General features: G+C 39.3%; 1 protein-coding gene across 1 annotated transcript in view; it reads right to left on the bottom strand.

Moving 5' to 3' along the window:
- Nucleotides 1-517: 517 nt before the first annotated feature.
- LOC136286239 (spermatogenesis-associated protein 7 homolog) overlaps nt 518-20,958 on the bottom strand; it is a 35,251-nt gene continuing 14,810 nt past the window's right edge. The window contains exons 4-10 of the mRNA XM_066177597.1: nt 16,802-16,923; nt 14,996-15,498; nt 14,781-14,901; nt 13,575-13,639; nt 12,917-12,988; nt 10,498-10,555; nt 518-643 (exon numbers count right to left, since the gene is read on the bottom strand). Coding sequence (XP_066033694.1) covers nt 518-643; nt 10,498-10,555; nt 12,917-12,988; nt 13,575-13,639; nt 14,781-14,901; nt 14,996-15,498; nt 16,802-16,923 — 1,067 coding nt within the window. The remainder of the gene's footprint in view (nt 644-10,497; nt 10,556-12,916; nt 12,989-13,574; nt 13,640-14,780; nt 14,902-14,995; nt 15,499-16,801; nt 16,924-20,958) is intronic.

Below are 20,958 nucleotides of genomic sequence, written 5' to 3'. Positions count from 1 at the left end.
CTTTTTGATGTAGACTAAGATTTTAAAGAGGTCTTAGATTAATGCCTAAATATATTGAAAGTGCGACTTAATATTCTACATTCCCTTGCAAATTGATGAGACTTCAGGCCACAATCCACAGAAGGGTAGCTCTATCAAGAACATAATTTCCAACCTATCTGTATATCAAGCATGCAGAGAAAAAAAATCAGAGTGCTTCATCAGGATTCCTAGTAGGATCGCATAGGATGTGTTTTGTTATCTCTCTATAATGAATGAAAGGACACTTGTATGTGGCTTTCTATTCTGACTGTGAAAGTCCCTTTAAAAATGTCTTTGGTGCTCTGGTATTGTTCTTATTGTTCTTGCTAACCTGGTTGTTGCCATAGTGATACTTTGTTACATCACAGGAAGCTGCATTAGCTGGATCTCTTCTTCACTTTCCTGTTTACCCAAGGTTTACATTGTAATTGGTGTAAAATCGAGTTTGCTGTCCCAAGTGGTTTTGCGTGCTCCCTGAAATGCCCAGAGCTGTATGTTAAAAGCATGTTGCAGGAATGCTGGCATCCTTCTGCATTGTTCCCCCACAGCTGATGGGAGGGTCTAGGTCGTTTATGATGTTCAGCTCTTCCTTCAGACTTTGAACTATTCTTCTCATTTTTACCTAGTAATGAAAGAAAAACATAAAAGGAGTTTTGTTTGTCAGGTGCTTTTCCTGGATTCTTATTATTAAGGGTCAATCTTTGAACTGATCTCTCAGGTGTCCGAATTTAAAATGTTCCCAGAATTTAAAATGTTTAAAATATCACATCATGCCCTGACTTGTGGAGTCCACTTGGCTGCAGGAGTGATCATGAGTTCTCTGCACTGCCCTGTAGTTCCACCCTTGGGGACAATGCTGCCATTCCTACATTTGTTGGCTTACTGCAACCACTTGGAAGAGTCTTCTCATCCAGTGACCGCCAGTGGGAGGGAGAGATGGAGCTGAAAGAAGAATCACACTCTCACTATCCAGCTAATTTTGTTGGTGTGCCCTACAGCTGATGTAAATTAATAGTCTTTTAAGCAGAAAGAAAAATACCAGGGGGAGCAGTGATGAATCCAAATGTGCCTGTTCTCAGAAGTGTGTATTGGACAACAAAGCAAATAGGGCCCTAAAACCTTGAAGGTGATGACAGAGAAAGGTGCAAGACAAACCTAATGGGAAACTTCTCTGTACAACACATGACAAACAAGTTCCCTTTAGACAGGGTAACATTGCTGAACAATGTAAACACTGTAGGAAAAAAAACCCAATGCCACTCCATGGCTCAGGTGCCGGAGAATATTCCAGATTTATCCCGGAACTAGTTTCAGGTTCCTTGTTCTTGCTGTTTGAGATTTCAGCTGTGTAACCCTTAAAATTATTCCACCTATCTCTGCTTTGGCTATCCTATCTTAAATAGCCATAAATTACAAAAGGCTGCCAGTAATTTTCTGCAGAAAACAGCAATTGAAAGCAGCTGTTTGAACTTAATGATGTTGACAACTGGATGCAAGGTGGACTGTGGTGAAAGCAGACTGCAGTAGCAGTATTCAAAGGCAATGTTGTGGATTTCCTTGATATATGGACTAGTCTATCTATAGTTCCAGGGACAGGAGATAGGAGATGACCTCCGTAAAAATTTTTTTTAAAAAAGTCTAATTTATATATATGTATATATAAAATATATATAATAGAATTTTTATAGATATAATGTATTTGTGTGTGTGCAGGTTCTCTGACATACTTATATACACACTCAAACACTTATTTCAGTGTTGAGTTCAGAAACTATGGAACATAGAAAAACAGGATGTAGCTATAAAACAGCTAAATCTGTTTGGCTTTTTGCATGGTTTTATTCCTGGAAGCTTTTTTAACAGCAGACAAATCATGATCTCTATTGACAATACAGCTGTTGAAATACATCAGTGAAAGGTCTGAGGGATGCATAGAAAAATCAGCAGCTCTTTGTATTTTGCTTTTCTGCTACTGTGCTTCATAAATTAAACAGATGGAAGCTTAGTGAGAATCTGCTCTGTGCTGGATACAGAGGTTCCCTTATTTCAGGGCTCCTTTATTTAGGTGCCCTGCTGAGTACCACATAAATTACAGTGTAAATACCTTTGATCTTGTGAAGGAAGATTGACTTTTTCATGAAGACTGTGTATCCACATCTGACTACTGATTTTTTTCTTTTAGAGGCAAATTGGGAATTTGGAAGTTATTAATTGTTAAATTAATAACTTAAATTCTTTTTTTTCAGTATAGAAAAAAGAGAAGTGTTCTGTATTCTTTTGACCTCAAGCTGAAAAGTACTGTTTTCAGCACTGTTGATATTTAAACTTACGTGTGGTTTTAGGCACTGCCTGGCATTGAGAGATTTAAGATTTTAGTTCTTCTGAGGGGAGCATAGTTTGGATTAACTTAAGTTTGGATGAACATAATTGCCTTAGGTTCCGATCATGGAGGCTAGAATTAGACTGATACTTCATCCTATGGGATTTTTCTTTCTCTTTAATTTCTTGTGAGCAATTACAGAGGAAAGAATCTATTTTGGGATTCCCAGATCTCCCACTTGCTTAACTGCTTGTTTAACTTGGTTAGCTGCTCTTTCACTTCTCTTTTTTACCTAAGTGTTTGGTGTCTGGCTCTTGATATTATGTTCAGGTCAGCAAATCTATTGCTGTGACAGGCAGTTACACATAAAAGTATTGGTTTCTATCAAAGGATCTAAATAAGAATCTCCCACAAAGTGCATATTGCCTTACACTGTTTTAAGTATGAGTAGGGATGATTAGTTTGTTCAGGTGTCTCCATCCCCATTGCTGACTTCTTTGACAAAGCAGCACTTTTGTGTTGAAAGCATCATTTTAATGTGCTTAAAATGTCATGTTCAAAAATGGAAGATCAGTGAACCAGCTGCAGGAAGACAACATAGCCTTGAATGCTCTGCCAGAGCTTCCAAAATGTATCTGAGTTTATGGGTTGAGTGGTGTTTGGCTACATGGTGTTCAGCTGCAGTTTAGAAGTAAAAGATGGGGAAACTAGTCTTGTCTTTGCTCTAAAGCTGATGCTTTGCAAAAACACAGAGTCAACCTAACCTGTTGTAGAACTTGGTGCTGGAATCACCATATTACATACATAGATAACTGAGAAAGGGTTGTACTCTGCTCTGGTGAGCTTTAACTGAGGAGACCGAGTGTTAATTCTTCCCCACTTGTTTCTTATCCAATATTTCTTCATCAGCAGAGGAAAGTGGAGGATTTTACAGTCATTTTAAAGGCAATTCTCCTGGACTCAGCCACCACAGTTGCTATTTCTGCATTGCTGTCTAGGGTACATTGAAAAAAAATGTTGATGGGAATGTAAGTGATTGCTGGCTTGCTGTAGCAGGCAGGAGGATTCCACAAATTCACATAATCCCTGTGGTACACTGGAGACACTTCTTTAAATTCAGTAATGCAGCTATGATTATTCTTCTCCTCGCCTCCCAATTAACCAGTACTGCACATATTGTTCCCTGTCAAATATCTTATTTTGTCAGATGCCAGAGAGCAGTGTTGTTCTCTTTTCAAATTGCTGGTTTGATTTCTGGCAGTACTTGATTGCTTTAAAATGTACTTTCTGCATCCATTTTCCTCAATACTTAATTAACTGGAGAAAACTACTGAAATGAGGTTTCAGTTAAGTAGGTGTTTCACTTCTGTCCCCACTACCTCATTCATTTATTTCCTGTAGCTCACTCAAGTCCCAGAGACTGTCTTCCATTTGCAAGGGATTTTGCAGTCTAGATTATCTATATTTTAGCTAAATTCTCCTGGAAAAATCCCATTTTGGAAGATGCAGATCCCATCTACATTAAATACCAGAAACAAGAACCTCTATTCCAGGTCAAAGCTGCTGCAGCATGAGCGGTGCTGGAGCATCATCTGTCGTACTTCTGTGCCTTTACAGGGGTGTCTTAGGCACCTACAGTGCAGGTAACTGCTAGAAAGCACTTGGCTCTCTCACCTTTATCCCTCTCCTTTTGGTGGAGCATGTTCTGTGGAAAGTGTCTGCCTAAAATAAGTTCCCATGGAGTAGTGCTCCATGGAACTCACAGCATAAAGTAGCAGCAAATTAACCTTTTCTGTGTGAGAATAATGTAGAAGATTGTTACATCATAGCTTGAGACTGCATGTAGCCCAAGGTTATGCCTCGTGTGTGCTCAGGTTCCTCCTAGGTAAGACACCAGCTTGAACATCCAGAATTCATTGGAGCAAAACTGGTGCTTTTTCATATTTTGTTGTGACCCCATGTGTTTCTCTAATTCAGCCTTACAAGAGCTAAGACCATTGGAATTAAAAAACATCAGTGATCCAGTATAATTGTACTGGCAGAAGGGAAAATGGTGGTGAAATACACAGTCAGCAGTCTGGATTGCAGGTAGTAAGAGTAAGCAAGCAAACAGTTCACTTATGTTGGAAAGCACAAGAGTAGATTCTGAATGGCAGACGATTGCAGAATGGACTGAGAGCACCTGACCAGTGTGGTTAGACTCGCTCAAGACTGAGAAAATTATTAATATCACTGTCAGAACGAATCAAGGGGGAAATGGATTACAGTTTAATCAATTAGGATTCCTAGAGCACCCTCACTGAACTTTGCTTTATTAAGAGATGATAATCATTATGACCTCTTTGTTCTGTGGAGGAAGACCTATGGGTATTCATGGCATGGAATGTCGTCTGAAAGCTGTCATACAGAAAGGGAAAAAAATGGGCAGACTCTGAGGAGCTTACTGGGAAAATTTTAAAACTCTGGTTGAATTTGAAGGTCATTACAACAATCATTGAATCTTGACCTCTTTAACAGAAAATTAATTGTTCTGTTGAAACCTGTTAAAGATAATGGACACTTTCTATGGTCTGGAAACAAAAAATGTCCAGTGCTTCAATAGAAGTACTTTTGCTGCTTGGAATATTAGTGTTCAGAAAATATGGAGCAAACTCCTTGTGATAGGATTGTGATTGGAAATCCAGTGGATTTCTCCATGCACATGCTTTGTCAAAACTGACTGATGAGATTTGCAGTCTTCAGCATTTTTTTCTTTTGAGAAGTTTATGCCCTTAATGTCTTATGATAGACATTATTTCTTTTATTATTTTCAAGAAAGTGAAAAGAGCAATTTTAAAACCTCTTCCATGACTCTAAAGAAATTCTCACAAAAATTTCTGAACTAATATAAAAGTTATTCAAACATATCTGCAAGGCTGCTCTTTGTAAATATTATAAGGTAATTTTTTATCTTCTGTGTTCTCTTTTGCTGACTTGACTGCTAAAGGGAACCTTCAACAAAAGGGAAAAATCCAGTATAGCAGCCAAGGCTATGGAAGGCCGGGAAGAGTGAGAGTTTGTGGCCAGGCATGCACAGTGCTGAGCCATCAGATTGGATCCTGTGTTTAACTAGTTGAGTGAAGTGTGTTTTACCTATGAATTTCCCCTCTAGACCTCATTTTAAAGCTTGGTGAGCTATAACTAAATCATGGTCTGGGTTAGGTTTGGTTTGGTTTCAGTGGCCAAAGTAACCAATGCAGGTGTGAAGAATCTACCGTACACTTGTCCCCTGGTAGTGAGGTGGATCGTGTCTGTGAGGTACTTGTCCGATTTTCCAGTTATCTTCATGTTTGGAAACTCTGGTTTACATAAGCAACTTGAAGAAATGGGAGTTTGCTCCTGCAGGCATGAAACTGAATGTGCCCTTGAAGTGGGATGAGCTCTGCTGCATAAATGGCCAGAGCAGGCAGTGAAATTAGTACATCCAGTTGAAAATTCAGAAGAAATTTAAGAAATTGAATTAAACTATTCATGCTGGAATTTCTAAAATTTTGCCAAGATAGAATATTCCTACTTTAAGTCACATGGGTAAGAGAACTCGTTTCACAGGACATTTCCCCTTCTGCCTGTGATGGGGCCACTGGGTCAGTACTGGTTTGGAAAAAAGTTTCCACATACCAGATCACTGACATTTTCTGTTGTGAGAAGAATAAACTTGGGTGCTGTGCTCATCTCAGAGCAGTCATTTTCATTTTTACTGGTTTACTTTTAAAACTTTCCCATGTGCAGTATCTAATTGTGGTCCATTACAAAATGCTGTATTTAAATGGTAACAGTGCACAGGGCTGAAAGGGACTGCTGGTAAGTTGCTTATTCACTTTGATGATTAAGCTGCTAATTATTGCATTAGCATCCCAAACCACAGTCGTTCGTGATGTGTCTCCTTAGGCAATCCCAGGAGGCACCATGGGCTAAGTAGAAAGGGTATGGCACTCAGAGAAGGGAAGGGCCAAGAACACGTAGGAGATAATGCCAGAGATTAAGCAGAGGTTGCTTTCTCCTGTGTCTGCTTCAGTATGACTCAAGATAGTGGTGTGGTACATCAAAAAGAGGTGTTGTTGTTTTTTTTTTTTTCCCTTAGAAATGTGAAAATAGACCTTTCCACTGATGGCTGTGAAAGGCCCTGTGACACTTTCTGCAGGTCTTATCACTGAGGCCATACTTGCACAGTAATCAAATGAAATTATTTTATTTGGTTGAATAAAGTGGCTTTTCAGCTTCCACACCACTGTGGTGTTCAGCTGCCTGTACTGTTCTAGGTCCCTGTCCTGAAATGTTTGGTAACACTGCAGGGTGCCATTTATCAGATGTCTTCCATCTTTCCCTCTCCTGAGATAAAATTTTGGCATCATTACACTGTATTTTTTTTGAAAATGAACACTTTATGAGCCTCCTAAAAGCAAAGGCATAAAGCAAGTGTAAGATATTACTTTGTGTCTTCAGAAGCTTTTTGGTTTTATATGATAAAATTCCCAGAAATAAGTTACTTGGAAGAGTTTGCTCATTGGAAGACTGATGGGCACTGGATCCCTCACCCCTGCAGGTGCTGTGTTAGTTTCCCATCAATTTCCTGAAATGATGCACTTACAGACCCATTTCAGGGGCTATTTCAAGCCCAGGAGATATGTTTTCCACTTTACTGCATTATAAGAACTACCCTTTTACTTGTACCTCTGAGCAAGGACCAGCATTTTTTTCTTTTCAAGGAAATATTTTTTATGGAATTGATAGCTTCTCAAAATGTATCTGAGTATGGATCAGGTTCTGCAGCAGATATGTCATCCTTGCACTTCTAAAGGTATAAAAACTGATGGTGGATTCGACCAAGTGGCTAGATAATAAAACTCAATTTTTACAAGATTTCTTGAGTGGAGACCATTTCATTACTACAGAAAGTGGGGGAACTTGTTTTCTCTGTGAAAATTTGCTGGAAAAACTCTTCAGTTTCTTAATTTGTGTGGTAGAAAAAAAAAAATTGTCATGCTCAATCATAAAAGAATATTTGAATATCCGGAGCTGGCCAGATGAAAAGAGCCCTCAGTTGAAGAGTTCTAAGTGAACCACTGAATGCAGTCTGCAGAGGCAGTGGAACAGTGTGAACAGCAGAAATAAATTTTGCTGGAAAGACTGGTGCATGCTTTCTCCTGGGCGTACAGTTTGAGATTGCATGTTCTAAAGCAAAAAAATTAATCTATCTCTGTTTCCTGATTGCATTCTTCTTTCCCTTAGTCTCCATGTACCATGCCATTGAGTATGTGACCATTTCTCCGGAAAAGCAATGGTACTACTCTCTTTCTGAAAGCTGGAGAAGATGCTGCAGGTTCTAGAGCAGTGAATTCCCTAGTAAGTGGTGAGGATTTCTTGAACATGTTGTGTGGACAAACACGGACGATGGGTCAGGCAAGTTACATTTGGGTGGGTTTAAGCACCCTCATGATGTTTAACAGGCAGCAGACCAACGTGGAGATTGTTTCAAGGAGCAGATCTCCTGTGCTGGAGCAAATGCCAGCAGGAACTTGGAGAGGGGAGTGTTGGTTTTGGATAGCAAGTACACAGAAGAGCAGAGTCCAGAGAAGGAAGTGCCCAAATAAAAATTTGGCAAACATACAGTGTGGGTAAAGAAAAAAAAACACCTTGAAATGTGTTTCCATCTTCTTATTTTGTCTGTCTGGTCCAGAAAGTAGTGAGAGGAAATAAAAAGAGTTTGGTTTGAAGACAACAAAATAAAAGAGAAAAATATATTTTCGTAGGACTGAAGTCCACTCGCTCTGAAATTCATTTCCATCCCCTGGCCAATTCACTTTTAAAGCTGCAAAGTAATTCAGCTTCCATTACTTTTCTTGTGGGAACTGTGCCTGGTCTAATAAATGTCACTGCTCGCATGCTTCTCATGGTGTATGTTATGCTTGCACTTCTTGTTTAACCTTTCCAAAGAACACTTCTTTCTCCTGTGTGTGCTGTGTTCTTCTGCCTCTTCAGAGGTAGTTTAGTTCTTTTTCCTTTTGCTGATGCATGGCTAAATATGCAAATATGTGATTAACAATAATCTTTAAATCAGCTCTCGGCCAATTTTATTCCTCTTTTCTGAGTTTCTTTAAAATTTTTAGTCAGTATTTTTGAAGGGGAAGACATCAGGCTTAAGCTTGACTCAGGTGCAGAACAATGTGTTCCTAGATATCAAACATGTTGCAGTGGGGCATAGCAGAAATCTGCTACTGCTTACAAACACATCCTTCTGGAAGCAATCACATACCTTCAGTTTCCTATTAAAGGTTTCTCAGCTCTATCTCTAAGGCAACAGTTGACCTTACAAATATGCTCAGCATCCTCTAGTCAGATGTAAAATACATATCCTCTCAAATTGAGGTGCAGCTGCTGGGTTTTTTTCCCCACAAAACCAACTTAAATTTCACTAATTTCAACTCAGATCATTCCTTAAACACTTTTTCCATCTACTGCCTGTCAGTCCAGCAACTAAACAGTTACCAAAACACCACCTCTCCCCTTATTGTATCACTTTAAAAGACAAAATATCATTCTGCATTCTAATTATTTTATAATTCCTTTGATTGTTTTTTATTCAATGTGCAAATCATGTGTGCAACTCCCACATGCCTAGTGCTGAAGGAAGTATAATCCTAAATGGTTACAAATTTGCAGATACAAATAAGCCAAGGTAGCTTGTTTAAAAGCCACACCCACTATTTCTCAGAAATGTTCCCGAGTCTGCTGCAGCAAAATGAGATTTAGAACGCAATCTCCAAGTCCTTGACCATGAAACCTTCGGATCATCAGACCCAATGAAATGTCATTTTGTGCAGAGGCCTTTAAAGTAAGATCTAGAGGGGAACTCAAGCATCATATCCCTCTCAAGGCCAGAATTACCCGGCTCCGTCCCTGTAGGACATGGGAGAAGCACAGGATGAAAAAACCCCAAGCCCTGTGAACTGGGCAGGGCCCCTCCAATTAGCAGTTGGCAGGCAATGCAAGGAAGGCTGTGAATGAACTTCTGTACCCTCTGTGGAGCCCACAGTTCTGCAGCAGGCCCTTGGGAATGTGTTTTTATCTCTTTTTCCCCTTTAATTCTGAATCTGTAAAGAAGAAGGAATTCATATTATCAGTTATTGGGAAGCAGAAAAACCTCGTGCCTTTTAAATCACTGCTGCAGCCTCAGTTTGCAGTGCTCTTGTCCCCCATTTTGCTCCTACAGTCTAACCTAGAGGAATTAGTTCAAAAGCCTAGCTGAGCCATCTGCTTGTGAGGTGTTGGATTTGAGTATTCTCAGCCTTTGAGAAGGGGCAAGTGCTTAAATCAAACTGGGATAACAGCAAAGACAATGGCAATGCCACTAACGCCACTTTCTCTGAGAATGACTTTTAAAAGGAAAACAGTGTCTTATTTCCCAATTTTTCAAAGGGCAGTTATAAGCCCTGCTCTCAGGAGAGGGCTCTAAACCTTGGATTAACACAGGCAAATGTGCTTTTGCTCATCCTAGATAAGGGGCCAGACTTGCAGACAGGAGAGACAGGACTGTGGCTGTGTATTTGTGCCTGGCGTTTCTTATTGTTTCTCCACAGGCCTCTTCCCTCTCAGCGTGGGAGATATCCAGACAAGCATTTTGAGGTGTATAAAAATCCTCAGCAGGCACTACCTTGGGGGGGCTTAATTTGGACTAAAGCTAGAGTTTTACATTCTGCTCTGGGGACCAAACTCCTAAATTCAAGCTATTAAATTGCAAAGTCTTACTGGATCTAGTCACTGCCTCCAAGCCTATTTTGCTGGTCTACTCACGAAAATATTAGTCACAGCAAAAAAGTACAGAAGCAAATATTCTTTGTGAACAGGTTTTATGTAATTAAAGCCATTCTGTGTGCTAACCACATTATCTATTTTTTAAACACATTATTGGAGCAATACACAAAAATGTACAGAAAAACCTCTCTTTACCAGGCCTCTATGGAAAACATTCTTACTGCTGCTTTGGTAGGGGGAATTTCTCCTTGCTTTTTATTAAAATTACATAGTAGTCGATCTGCCATAAATTGTTGCTCAGCCTTGATGTAAAACTTTTCTACTGGAGGTGACAGAATATTTAATATTAGATGTTTTTTGCTCACCTCATCAAGGTTATGCCTCTTACTTTTAATGTGCATTTGAAATACATCTTCTAATGCCCTTAAAAAAAAAAAAAAAGAAAAAGGAACATCAGTGCAAAAACCGTCAACTGTTCAAGGTCCATATACTTTTAAAATGAAAAATAACTACTCAGCCTGTTTTTCAGATCACCTAAAATACATCTCAACCTTTCACTTTTTCTCCATCTCCTCCCTATCCACCTGTAAGTGGATTTAAAAACTAAAATCTTAAACATTTTAAGGTTGTTGAATATTCTCATTCCTAGTGCATGCTTTTGGCAGGAATTGTGTTAGGGAAAGACTTTCATGTACTTAATTCTAATTTCTTCTTCCACTTTTAATAAAAATACAGGAGTACTGGTGCTCCCCATCACAATGTAGTAGCTCCCCCCTGTGTTTTGGTGGGGCCTAAGTCTCTCTTGCTACTGCCAAGTTCTGTCCCACCACACTGACTGAGTGGCACTGCTGGGGCTATGGGGGTGCTGGGCAGTACTGCAAGCAGCCTTAGATTCATTTATACCTCTTGTTCCCTTATCCAATATATGGTGCTACCCAAAGAGGCGTTGGGAACTGCCTCCAGGCAGCACTTTTTAGACTCTGAAGGTCATTTGCAGGATCTCTTTGTTCTTGGGTCTCCTTTTCAGTAACATCTTTGGCAAGCACTGAAGGTTGGACTTTTGTGCTCTTCAGAAAGTTCTTTACATAACTTTTTTAGAGCCATGATCAGCTATGAGCAAAGGATGTGTGAACTGGTAAAAATAAAGACCTATCTGACTAGGGAAATTAGGTCTCCAGGTTCCACAATCACAATTAAATCTAACCCAATAGTTGCATTTTCAGCAATGTCTGCAATGAGCTGGAGGGCTCAACAGAGCTGGTTTGGGTTTGTACTGTATATTAGAATTGAGAGGCACTCATGATTTTATCTGTAGAATACTGGCCTAAATTAATGAAAACTTTAAATTGTATCTATAATATTAATCCTGCAGGGTAGCTAAGGCCACTAGTTGTGTCTCTTTCTTAATTTGACAAAAAACCTATTTAGAAATTCATCTTGTGCCTTGAAATAAAAGGATATTACTGACTGTTCACTTTTCTTCTGCAGAGCAAGTAAGTTTGGTTATAAGAGACGATCCAAGAACACAATGGATGATTTTTCACATATTTTTAGTAAACTTTATTCTTGAGGGAGGAAAACACAGCATCCAAGCCGCCTCCCTCTAAAGTCAGCAGAGTAGTATTCTCACCCTCCAGGCCTGAGCAGGGACACAAACACACAAACCCTTAACTTTTTTTTACTGTATACATGGGTTGGTCCCATACTTTGTGACCTTTCCAGTGTAAATGAATCGGTGTCTTTCAAATCTGCTAGTGTTCCTCCCAGAGTATCCAGAAAATTCACTTCTAATTTGGACCTTACGTTTGTCTGAAAACTGAAATACCTAGAAGGAAGGAGGAGAACTCTTAATTGATTTCTCAGAAAACAAACTAACGACTTCTGTCAATGGCCACTTATTTTTCCTTTAAAAGGGTCTCAAAGATTTTAACTCAAATCCTCTAAATTGAAAAAGAAATATTTTGGTGTCAGGCTGAGCTGGATTGATTTTGAGGGTTGGCACCTCTCTAGTATCAAAGCACTTAAAATCTTAAACATTGAGGTAAAATTCTGTGTCAAAGCAGGAGTTTCTTCCAGTTAAGATGCAGGCAAGAAATTTCTTAGGAAAGAGGCGCCCAGTTTTGTCACTTTTAGCAGGGCTATAAACAGCTCTGTGGTTTATCACAGTCTCTAAATATTAGAAATTAGTTGCTTTACTATTAGAATGTCCAGAACATGAGCCCAGAAAAAGTTGCTGCATTTAGTCACCAGCTGCATAATGTGTGTTTGCCTCTAACCTTTATGTGTGAATCATTAACTTGAGACTGCACATATCCTAAAGAAAGCAATCATTGCATTCATTTATTTTGCTTTGATAGGAAGGAGGAAGAACCCTAAACACAGAATCTTGCTCTGATGAACTTTGCTAGGGAAGACTCCATGGGTTGCTAGCTCAAGTTTGGCCATGAATTGGCTGTGAATCCATTTGTTTGGAATGAGACAGTTGTAACAATAATATCCGTCACCAGCCTGTATAAAGGAATGATCTTGAGAACAGGGTTAGTGAATATGATATTTCCATGTTTCTACTAGAAGTCAGTGGGAAATATGAGGCTGGCTGAGAGTATTTTCTATTCAACTACTCAATTTAGATCATGACTCCCATACAGCGCAGTCACAAAAGTATTCATCCAATTAAACAGAATCAGAGTTATACTTTGCTGTCATTAAAACCACCAATTCTTTATACCGATTTGTCAAAATTTTGTTAATCAAAGGAATAAATATTAAAAGCAAAGCACTTACTCTTTTTGATAACAACTTCTAATCAAAATATCATTTGTAAGATCCTGGAGAAAACAAAGGTACTCTTCTTCTCTATACAAACACACAAATTGTCAGCATCTTTTTTTAACATACACAGAATACAAATTAGGCTTAAAATACCAACTAAAGAGGCAGTAGCTTTGGAGTAATTAAACAAAAGTACTTGATCTATTCAACAGTCTGCATTTTTTACTAATCAGGCTTATAAGTTTTAAAATGACTGATTTTGACCATTCTGTTTATCAACTCCCAAAATATTCTAATCCATTAACTTCATTAATCTAAAAGGTCCATGTCTTTTGTGAAAATTCAGTTAAAAATGGTTCCAGTGAACAAAGTGTAGGTAGCAGAAGATAATTTTAATATTGTTTATTTATCAATTAGTCTTAACATATTTAGCTTGCTGACAGTAAGAGGGACTTCATCACCCAGAAAAGCTCTTCCAGCTTTCTGATCCCACATTTCCCAACGAAGTAGCTGAATACTTTATTCCAAATAGAATCCCTCTACTCACTGCATACAGCCATTGGTAATAGGTTCTTGTGTCATATTTTCAATTTTCTGCTAGATTTCTACTTTAATATTTTGATAGGAAACTTAGAAATAGTTAAAAGGAGCAAACAAACATTTGACTTACAGTTCTTCAAGTTGTAATCCTGGAGAAAGTGGCATTTCAGAATCATGACTCCACAATTCATGGTTCTGCCACAAAAATGAAAAGGAGAAAAAAGTAAATAATTTTTTTAATTATCTTTGTATTATCATTATTTCTTTCCATTCAGAGTACAAGGGAAAATCATCTGATTCCACAAAATATCAAAATCACAACTGTATCACATTCCAGCTCATGTGAAGTAAATGTCTTGGGTGTCAATCATGTAAATAATGAACAGGTATTAGTATTGGGTAGGTTCATGTTAGCAGAAATGGAAATCAGCTTGCATAATCTGAAAGAAATGATGCAAATATAAAGAAAACCAGAATTTCTGTCAAAATTGATAGTCTTTATAGATTCCATGCAAATACAACTGCACTCTCATTAGAAGGACATGCAAAATACACTTGTGTTTTTGAAAGAGGGCTTAGAAAGTCAGATCAGGTCATCAAATTAGAGTAGGAGCTCCCCTTGCTAATATTGTTAAATGAAGGTTTTGGTGTTTGGAACAAGGACTGAAATAGCACTATCAAACACGAGGTTATCACAAATCATGCCTGTGCTTCCTTGGCTGAGCTGTGTAGAAATTCAGCATGTCTTCTGTAAATGGGCATGTGGGCCAAGGAAATATACAAAACTCCTCTATCATGCATGGCTTTGGCTATTGTTAAGCAGCCCTTAATTTTAAGTGCACTAAAATTTCCTAAATCAATCCACCATTCATCCTGAAAATTCAGATGACTAATGTTGTGTAACTTCCAGACAAAATCTTGCATGGCATTCTACAGCAGTGACCGTAGACTGAGTGAATAGCACTTTGTGTAGACATTTCTGGGCTCCAAGTTATTATTCAGATGGAATGAAAGGCTGTATACCAACCAAAAAGCAAGAGTTCAGTCAAGTAGGAAAGAACTCTGCTTTCAGAAGTGCAGAGTTGTGTTGGGGTACACTGTTACCCACAACACACAGTGTCTCATTTGTGTTTTTCAGAGAGACAAGTTACTTTAGCTGTTCCTGTTTTATTGACAGATGCCTGTTGACCCTATTTAGCCCTGCATGCTGGATTTCTCAATTATAACCGTAGTCACTTCTCATAAGATAGTTGAATATTTTGGTTTTGAACTTAACAAAGATTCCCCAAAGTGACTGAATCCATTATCCATTTCATTTCCATGTAACCAGGACAACTTTTGTGTATGAGCAGTGTTTTCTGGCCTTTTTTCTTTGTAACTCACTGGGTACACTCACCTCAACTGGCTGCTGAGAAAAGTGAGCAGAATGTGGTCTCATATGTGCATCCTCTAAAAATCTGAAAGATTCAAAGCACACTGAGAAACAGTTATGATTCAAATAATGTATTTGAAAAAAAAAAATTGTGTAACTTTTAGCATTGATGTCAGTACCTGTGCAAGCCTTCTCTCTTTTTGTTGTTGGTGACTGCTGATTTAGTTGATGGTCTGCCTGGGGAGGAGCTCCTTTTTCTGGAAGGAGGATTATAATACCTATATTTTACAAGAAAAGCTTGATGCAATGTCTTCAAGATCCTAGGGGTAAAACACTGCTTCTTTTCTGTAAAGTAAATTGCATGTTTGTCAAGGAGGTCCCCAGAGTAGGTTTTATGAACAGAGTTTTGAAATTTCTTCTTCCTGCTGTGACTGCCCAAATGCACGTGAGGCTGCAGGAGGGGTGAAGCAGATGATCTGTGGGCACTAGGACTGTCAACTGGGGTCTGAGACAGAGGACACAGAGCAGTCTTTGGGATAGTCTTTCTTGCAGCCGGAACCAGCATCAGAGTCCTTGAAGTGAACTTCTGACGTGACACAGAGAGGGGTTGCTCTGTCTTTGTCCTGCGATAGTTGCTCTGACCGGACAATGGGTGACAATTTTCCAACAGTTCCCCATTTCTCTGTAAGTTAAAGAACAAAACTGACAGATAAATTGCATGAGAATTCGCTAGAGACACTATTTCCTACAGAGTAGCTCACACAGGAGGAATTTTAAGAAACTGTTTTGAAACTGGCTCAATTGGTTTTAAGAGGTGCAACTGACTTGGTCAGTTCTGGGAACCACAGTTAGTGGTTAGTTAGTAAAGAGCCATCCTGCCACTGTGCTTGAGCTAAAAAACCAATCCTTTACCTAGTTTCCTTTTCCTTCTTTCTCTTTCCTTAGCTGAGGTTTCTAATAACAAGTAGTCTTGGGAAATTACAGAAATCCCATTTTGCTTGCCAGGGCTGACAGAGGAAGAACAGGAGACTTTTTTTTTTTTTTTTTCCTTGGAGATTGTGTATTATCGCCGATGGAATTGATGACTCAGTGGCAGTCTCACAGTCCTCCTTAAATGGTATCTTCTGTTCTTTTTCTTTGTGTGCCTCTGAAGGTGTGAGCATGTAATCATCTCATGAGTTTGAAGTCAAACAGAGCCACTGCTTTCCTCACAAATACCACAGGTGAAATTGTGATCTATTGTTTTATTATTCATCTCACTGGGAGAAAGATTTTACAAAAGAAAATAATGCATGCTTGAACTGGATGATGTTTGTAAACAATATCATTGGAAATCTAGTGGCAAACCCACTATGATTCTCAAATTATAGAAAGTCTTACAATCTAAATATACTCTACTGAGTAATTTTTGCCTGAGGGAGACACTGGACTATGGTAGGATGAAATGTTTTGCAAGAATTTGTTGAGGTGAGGTCCACTGGCAGAATTTGGTGAAGAACAAGTCTACTCACATTAATACGGAGTTGTCCAGTTTCTGGTATCTGACAGAATATATAGAAATACGATTAATTACTTTAGGGTCTTGGTATTACCAATAAGTAATGTTTTAAAATTCAGGGAATACTGCAAAACAGCGCAAAAATGTGGGAACACACAGAAAAATATTGGAATTTCATTCTCTTGAAAACACTGTGTGGTCTTGAGCACATTTTACTCACAAAACATGGGTACCTATCAGTGTAGGCCATGTAGGGACAGAAATGCTTCAGTGGGCGGACAGGTGCCAGGTGGCAAAACTGAGAGTCAAATATTATCACTGCTTGGCTAGACTATAAAAAGCCACACTTAACAAACCTGCACGTGACTGCTGTGCTACAGGCACTCTTCACACCACAGAGCACAGCTAACTAAAGGGAAAATGAGCTTTTTCACGTGGCTCAATGCCACCTGTGTGACAGGTCTTACACTATCAGAACATCACATACCTTCTCCTGGCTTGGAGAAATACTTCTGCACTTGACTGGTGAGGCAGGAAGATCAGGTACAAGATCCTTCTTGTATTTCTCAAGGGCTTGAATTAGTCTATCTCTTTTCTGCTGGTCCCTGTCTGTACAAGTAATATAAAAATGCAACCTGTTCCTGTTAAATCAATGATCAGGTAACAAAGCATCATTCTTCTTTTTGGACATTAAAGGCTATTTTGTCTCCTCCTCTTAATATCATGTAACAGAGAAGGCAATCATTCCACCTTTTGCAGTTGGCTCCTGCTGCTTCTGTGCTCAGCACACATCTAAATTTGATTTCAGTGTGAGCCAGGACACCTTTATATCACTCACACAGTCAGTATTGAGCTAATGGAGGGATAAGGGATTATGGTAACATTTTGTTCCCACCCTGAGCATCGTTTCCCCCATCCTAGACAGAAGCTGAGACAAGTCAAAACAGAAGAGCTGAGGCAGTTGAGTAAGGGTGCAAGTCTACTAGTAAGAGTTCAATGACCGAAGTCAGGCTGCCACTGTGGTCTGTGCAGGCTGCAGCCCCAAGAAAGTCCTCATTCTGCACTGGTCAAACTCAGGCTAAGAAGAGTAGGGTGACCCTTTTGTTAATCCCTCACACACAAAATTAACAGAAACAGACTCAGCCCTTTGGCACTGGCACAGAAGCTGTGGATGCCCAATCCTGAAGTATCCAAGACCAGGTTGGGTGGGGCTCTGAGCAACCTGGTTTAATGCAAGGTGTCCTTGCCAAGGGCAGCCAGATTGGAACCAGATGATCTTTAAGATCCCCTTTAACCCAAACCATTTGATGACCTTCTGATCGTCCTGGAAAAATGCAAGTGAGAGTAGAAATAAGAAAACTTATTCTTATAATCATTATTGCTGTATAGCATTATTGCTGTATAGCATAATATAGAATTTAATATGTAATATATTATATATTAAGTATTATAAAATAATAATAAGAAAAAACCGGGGTAGGAAGCAGATATGAGTTACCCAAGACTATGGAAGCCCACAGGGGTATATTTACATATAATGCAAAGCTTCTCGCAATCCACCATCCTTTGTCAGAACCTTACTTAAAACAATGCAAACAGAAACGACGCATGACCAAAATTTTCAACTCTTTTTACCTGTTATGTTCCTTCCATGCACAGCTCTTAGAAAAAGTACATGTTGATGGGCAACAGCACATTTCTTTTTTAGAGAGATATTTTAAAAACTAGAGACTCACACAAAATATCAATAAAATAGAGTTCACTGAAATCCGGCAAACTGCATATGACATTTTGAGTAGAAAACGCAGCTCTGTCAGAATTTCCTCATCCTATGGAGCCCTGCCACATGCCAATACTGCCAGGCAGGCAGCAAAGAAATGTGTTCTGCTCCCTCCCCTTTGGTGGCAGCAGTAGAGGCTACTGGAAGATGTAATTCTAGACAGCTGGGAAGGCTTCAGGAGGGTTGGTGAAATGTGGCTTCTGTTGCATGATGATGCTTTGATTAATAATGACTTATGCCCGTCAAAATTCACAACTGCTTCATGATCAGCCCAGGGTCCCCTTACACTGCTGCTGTGGCAAAAGACTAAAACTTGCCCTCACAATACATTGCAAATTTTTTGCTAATGAGAAGCAACAGCTCCTCCTCTGAAGGGGTGTAATTGCAGGCCATCTCACTAATGTCATAAAATAATACCTGAAACCTGGAGAAGCAGCACCTACTAAGGATGTTTTTTATGAAGGGGAAGATGCACCGACCTGTATTTAGTATTGCAAATTTCTGAATGAACAGGAGGGTTAATGGGTTTTTGTCTCACAGTGACATTCCTTTTGGAAAAGAAACAGCTGAAACTTTTCTAAAAAACAAAACACTTACATACTAAATGGGTGGCTCCTCCAAAGTTTGTGAGGGGTTTCATATGGGGTACACCATCACACAGTCTAAAATGGCCTCAAGGCTGTGTCCTTTTCATTGAAAAAAACAGATGTCACTGACAGCTAAAACCAATATATAGCCTCCTGAGGCATGTAATCTGGCTTTCCAGTCTTGCATAGACATGAATTCATGGCATCATCCTATTAAGAAAAGCATGTTGACAATGCTAAATCCTATTTGGATGACTGGGAAGCAGGATTACACAACTCACTGGAACAAATAACAAAATGTACTTGCTCAGTGGCACTCATGCAGATATTAATACCTTCTCCGTTTATTTCGGTTTTCATGGGGCCCAATCAAACGACCCCCCTCCCTCCCCCCCCCTCCCCCCCCCCCGATTAATTGCATTCTGCAATCATGAAAAACAGCAGGCAAGGAAGCTTGGGTGGTGTGTGTGCAGCAGTGCCACCAGTCAGTGTAGTACCAGGTTTCTTTCAGGACTGTGCCAATGGCTTGGGAGGCCTCAGGAAAAAGTGACATCCATGCCACTCCTTCCTTCTGTCTGGGCACAGGTGAGGCAGAACAACCAAGTCTTCAGCAAGCCTTGCCAAGGGCAAGAAAATAAGATGTTCCAGGTCAAAGAGACACAGGTTATAAACAGCTTTTGTCTAGCATTTCACTGATATTTTGACTATAAATATGGGTTATAAACATGCCCCATGGCAGCAAGCCTATTCAAATACATCCTATTCCAGTGCATTATAGTTTCATGTTTTGAGGTGTTAGCAAACTCTCCTGGGCAGAATGTCTCATAGCAACTCTCCCTCCCCTTTCCTGATACTTTCATGTGCCGGGTTTTGTATGTGCCACAGCCAGGTGAGGCTGACTGAGGGGTCCTGCAGCAGATCCTCGTCTGCTGCCGTATCTGCTAAAGGATTTACTTGCCTAAACACTTTCCAGCCCTGCTCTCCAGTTTCTTTGTAGAAGAAAACAACCACGTGCCCATTATGCCTGTCTCCAAATGCTTTTTGAAAACAGCAATAATCAAGAACAAAATAGAAAATAACATGAAAACTTTGCATGATGCTTGGGGTTTTTCTTTTTCTTTTAGAAAAGCAAAAATTAGGTCTCCCTTGCCTTCTGATCTTGTGTCTTAGCTGAAGAGTTTAAGAATTGGCTGAACTGCTTCCCAGGGAATAGAATCATGTAGTGTGGCCAGTGCAGGAGTTTTTTACGCAAATGTATTCAACAGCCTTTTTCTTAAGCTCATTAGCTTGCTAAATTATTGTCCTGCCTTCTGTGGCAGGCATTAATTTATCAGTACTAGAGAACAATTTCACTGCTACTTGTACAAGTATAGACACTTGTCAATGTGACAAAAGTAGAGAAAATAAAAGGGATTTGGTTGTAATCTGGTCCCTGTAAACCACAGGAAGATCAGATACTGTAGCTCCCACTCTGTTTTCCTGGCAGCTCTTGTTGCTTGCCATTTGATAAAACACCTCGTCTTTCCTTTGCTACTGTGTGGAAGTCCTGTGCAAGAAATGAGTGGTCACAAACTTAGCCAATATAATAGAAGAGCTGACCTGATAATATCAATATTGGTTGATCCAAAAGAAACAAAATAAATCTGTTGTTGTTGTTGTTGTTGTTGTTGTTGTTGTTGTTGTTGTTGTTGTTGTTGTTTTAATCCAGTGCCTTTTAGTTCTACTTATCCTTATCTTACATAGGAAGAAGGGTCGTTAAACATCTTAGATTACACGCACAGCCGCCTCCTAAAAGACAAGGTTATTTTTGGGTCTAAATCAGAACATTATGGCCCAAGTATGAACATGGGATATAAAACCAGAAGAGGTTTCCCTTGTTTACCAGATGTTACAAAACTCAGTGACTAGTTAGAAATAGAAGCCACACCTTGGCTCATGCCTTCAATCTTGACTCAGAGTGGGAGTTCTTGTTTAATTCCTACGAAGGGTTTTAAAACAGTTGGCTGATGTTTAATTCCTGAAGGCTTTTGAAACAACAAGGAAGTTTCAAAGGACTGTGAGGAAAAGCAAAAAGCAAAAGTAGCAAATGAACTCCAGGCTAGTATCAGTCCTGAGCATAACAACTAAAATGCTGTTACAAGACTCATTGAAGTAATGTGAGCAGCACCAGTCAAAAAAGGCCAAACACAGAACCATGCTAACTCGATAAGAAAAAAAGAGATTCTGATTGTGGTTGCATGAGATAAAGGTGTTTGTTTAAAAGACTTCTGTAAGCTC

Source organism: Chamaea fasciata, unplaced genomic scaffold (genome assembly GCF_029207755.1).
Source record: "Chamaea fasciata isolate MVZ Bird 193981 ecotype frontalis unplaced genomic scaffold, bChaFas1.0.hap1 SCAF_3, whole genome shotgun sequence".
NCBI classification, from domain to species: Eukaryota; Metazoa; Chordata; class Aves; order Passeriformes; family Sylviidae; genus Chamaea; species Chamaea fasciata.
The sequence above is the reverse complement of the archived record's forward strand: the minus strand, read 5'-3'. Positions and strand labels throughout refer to the sequence as shown.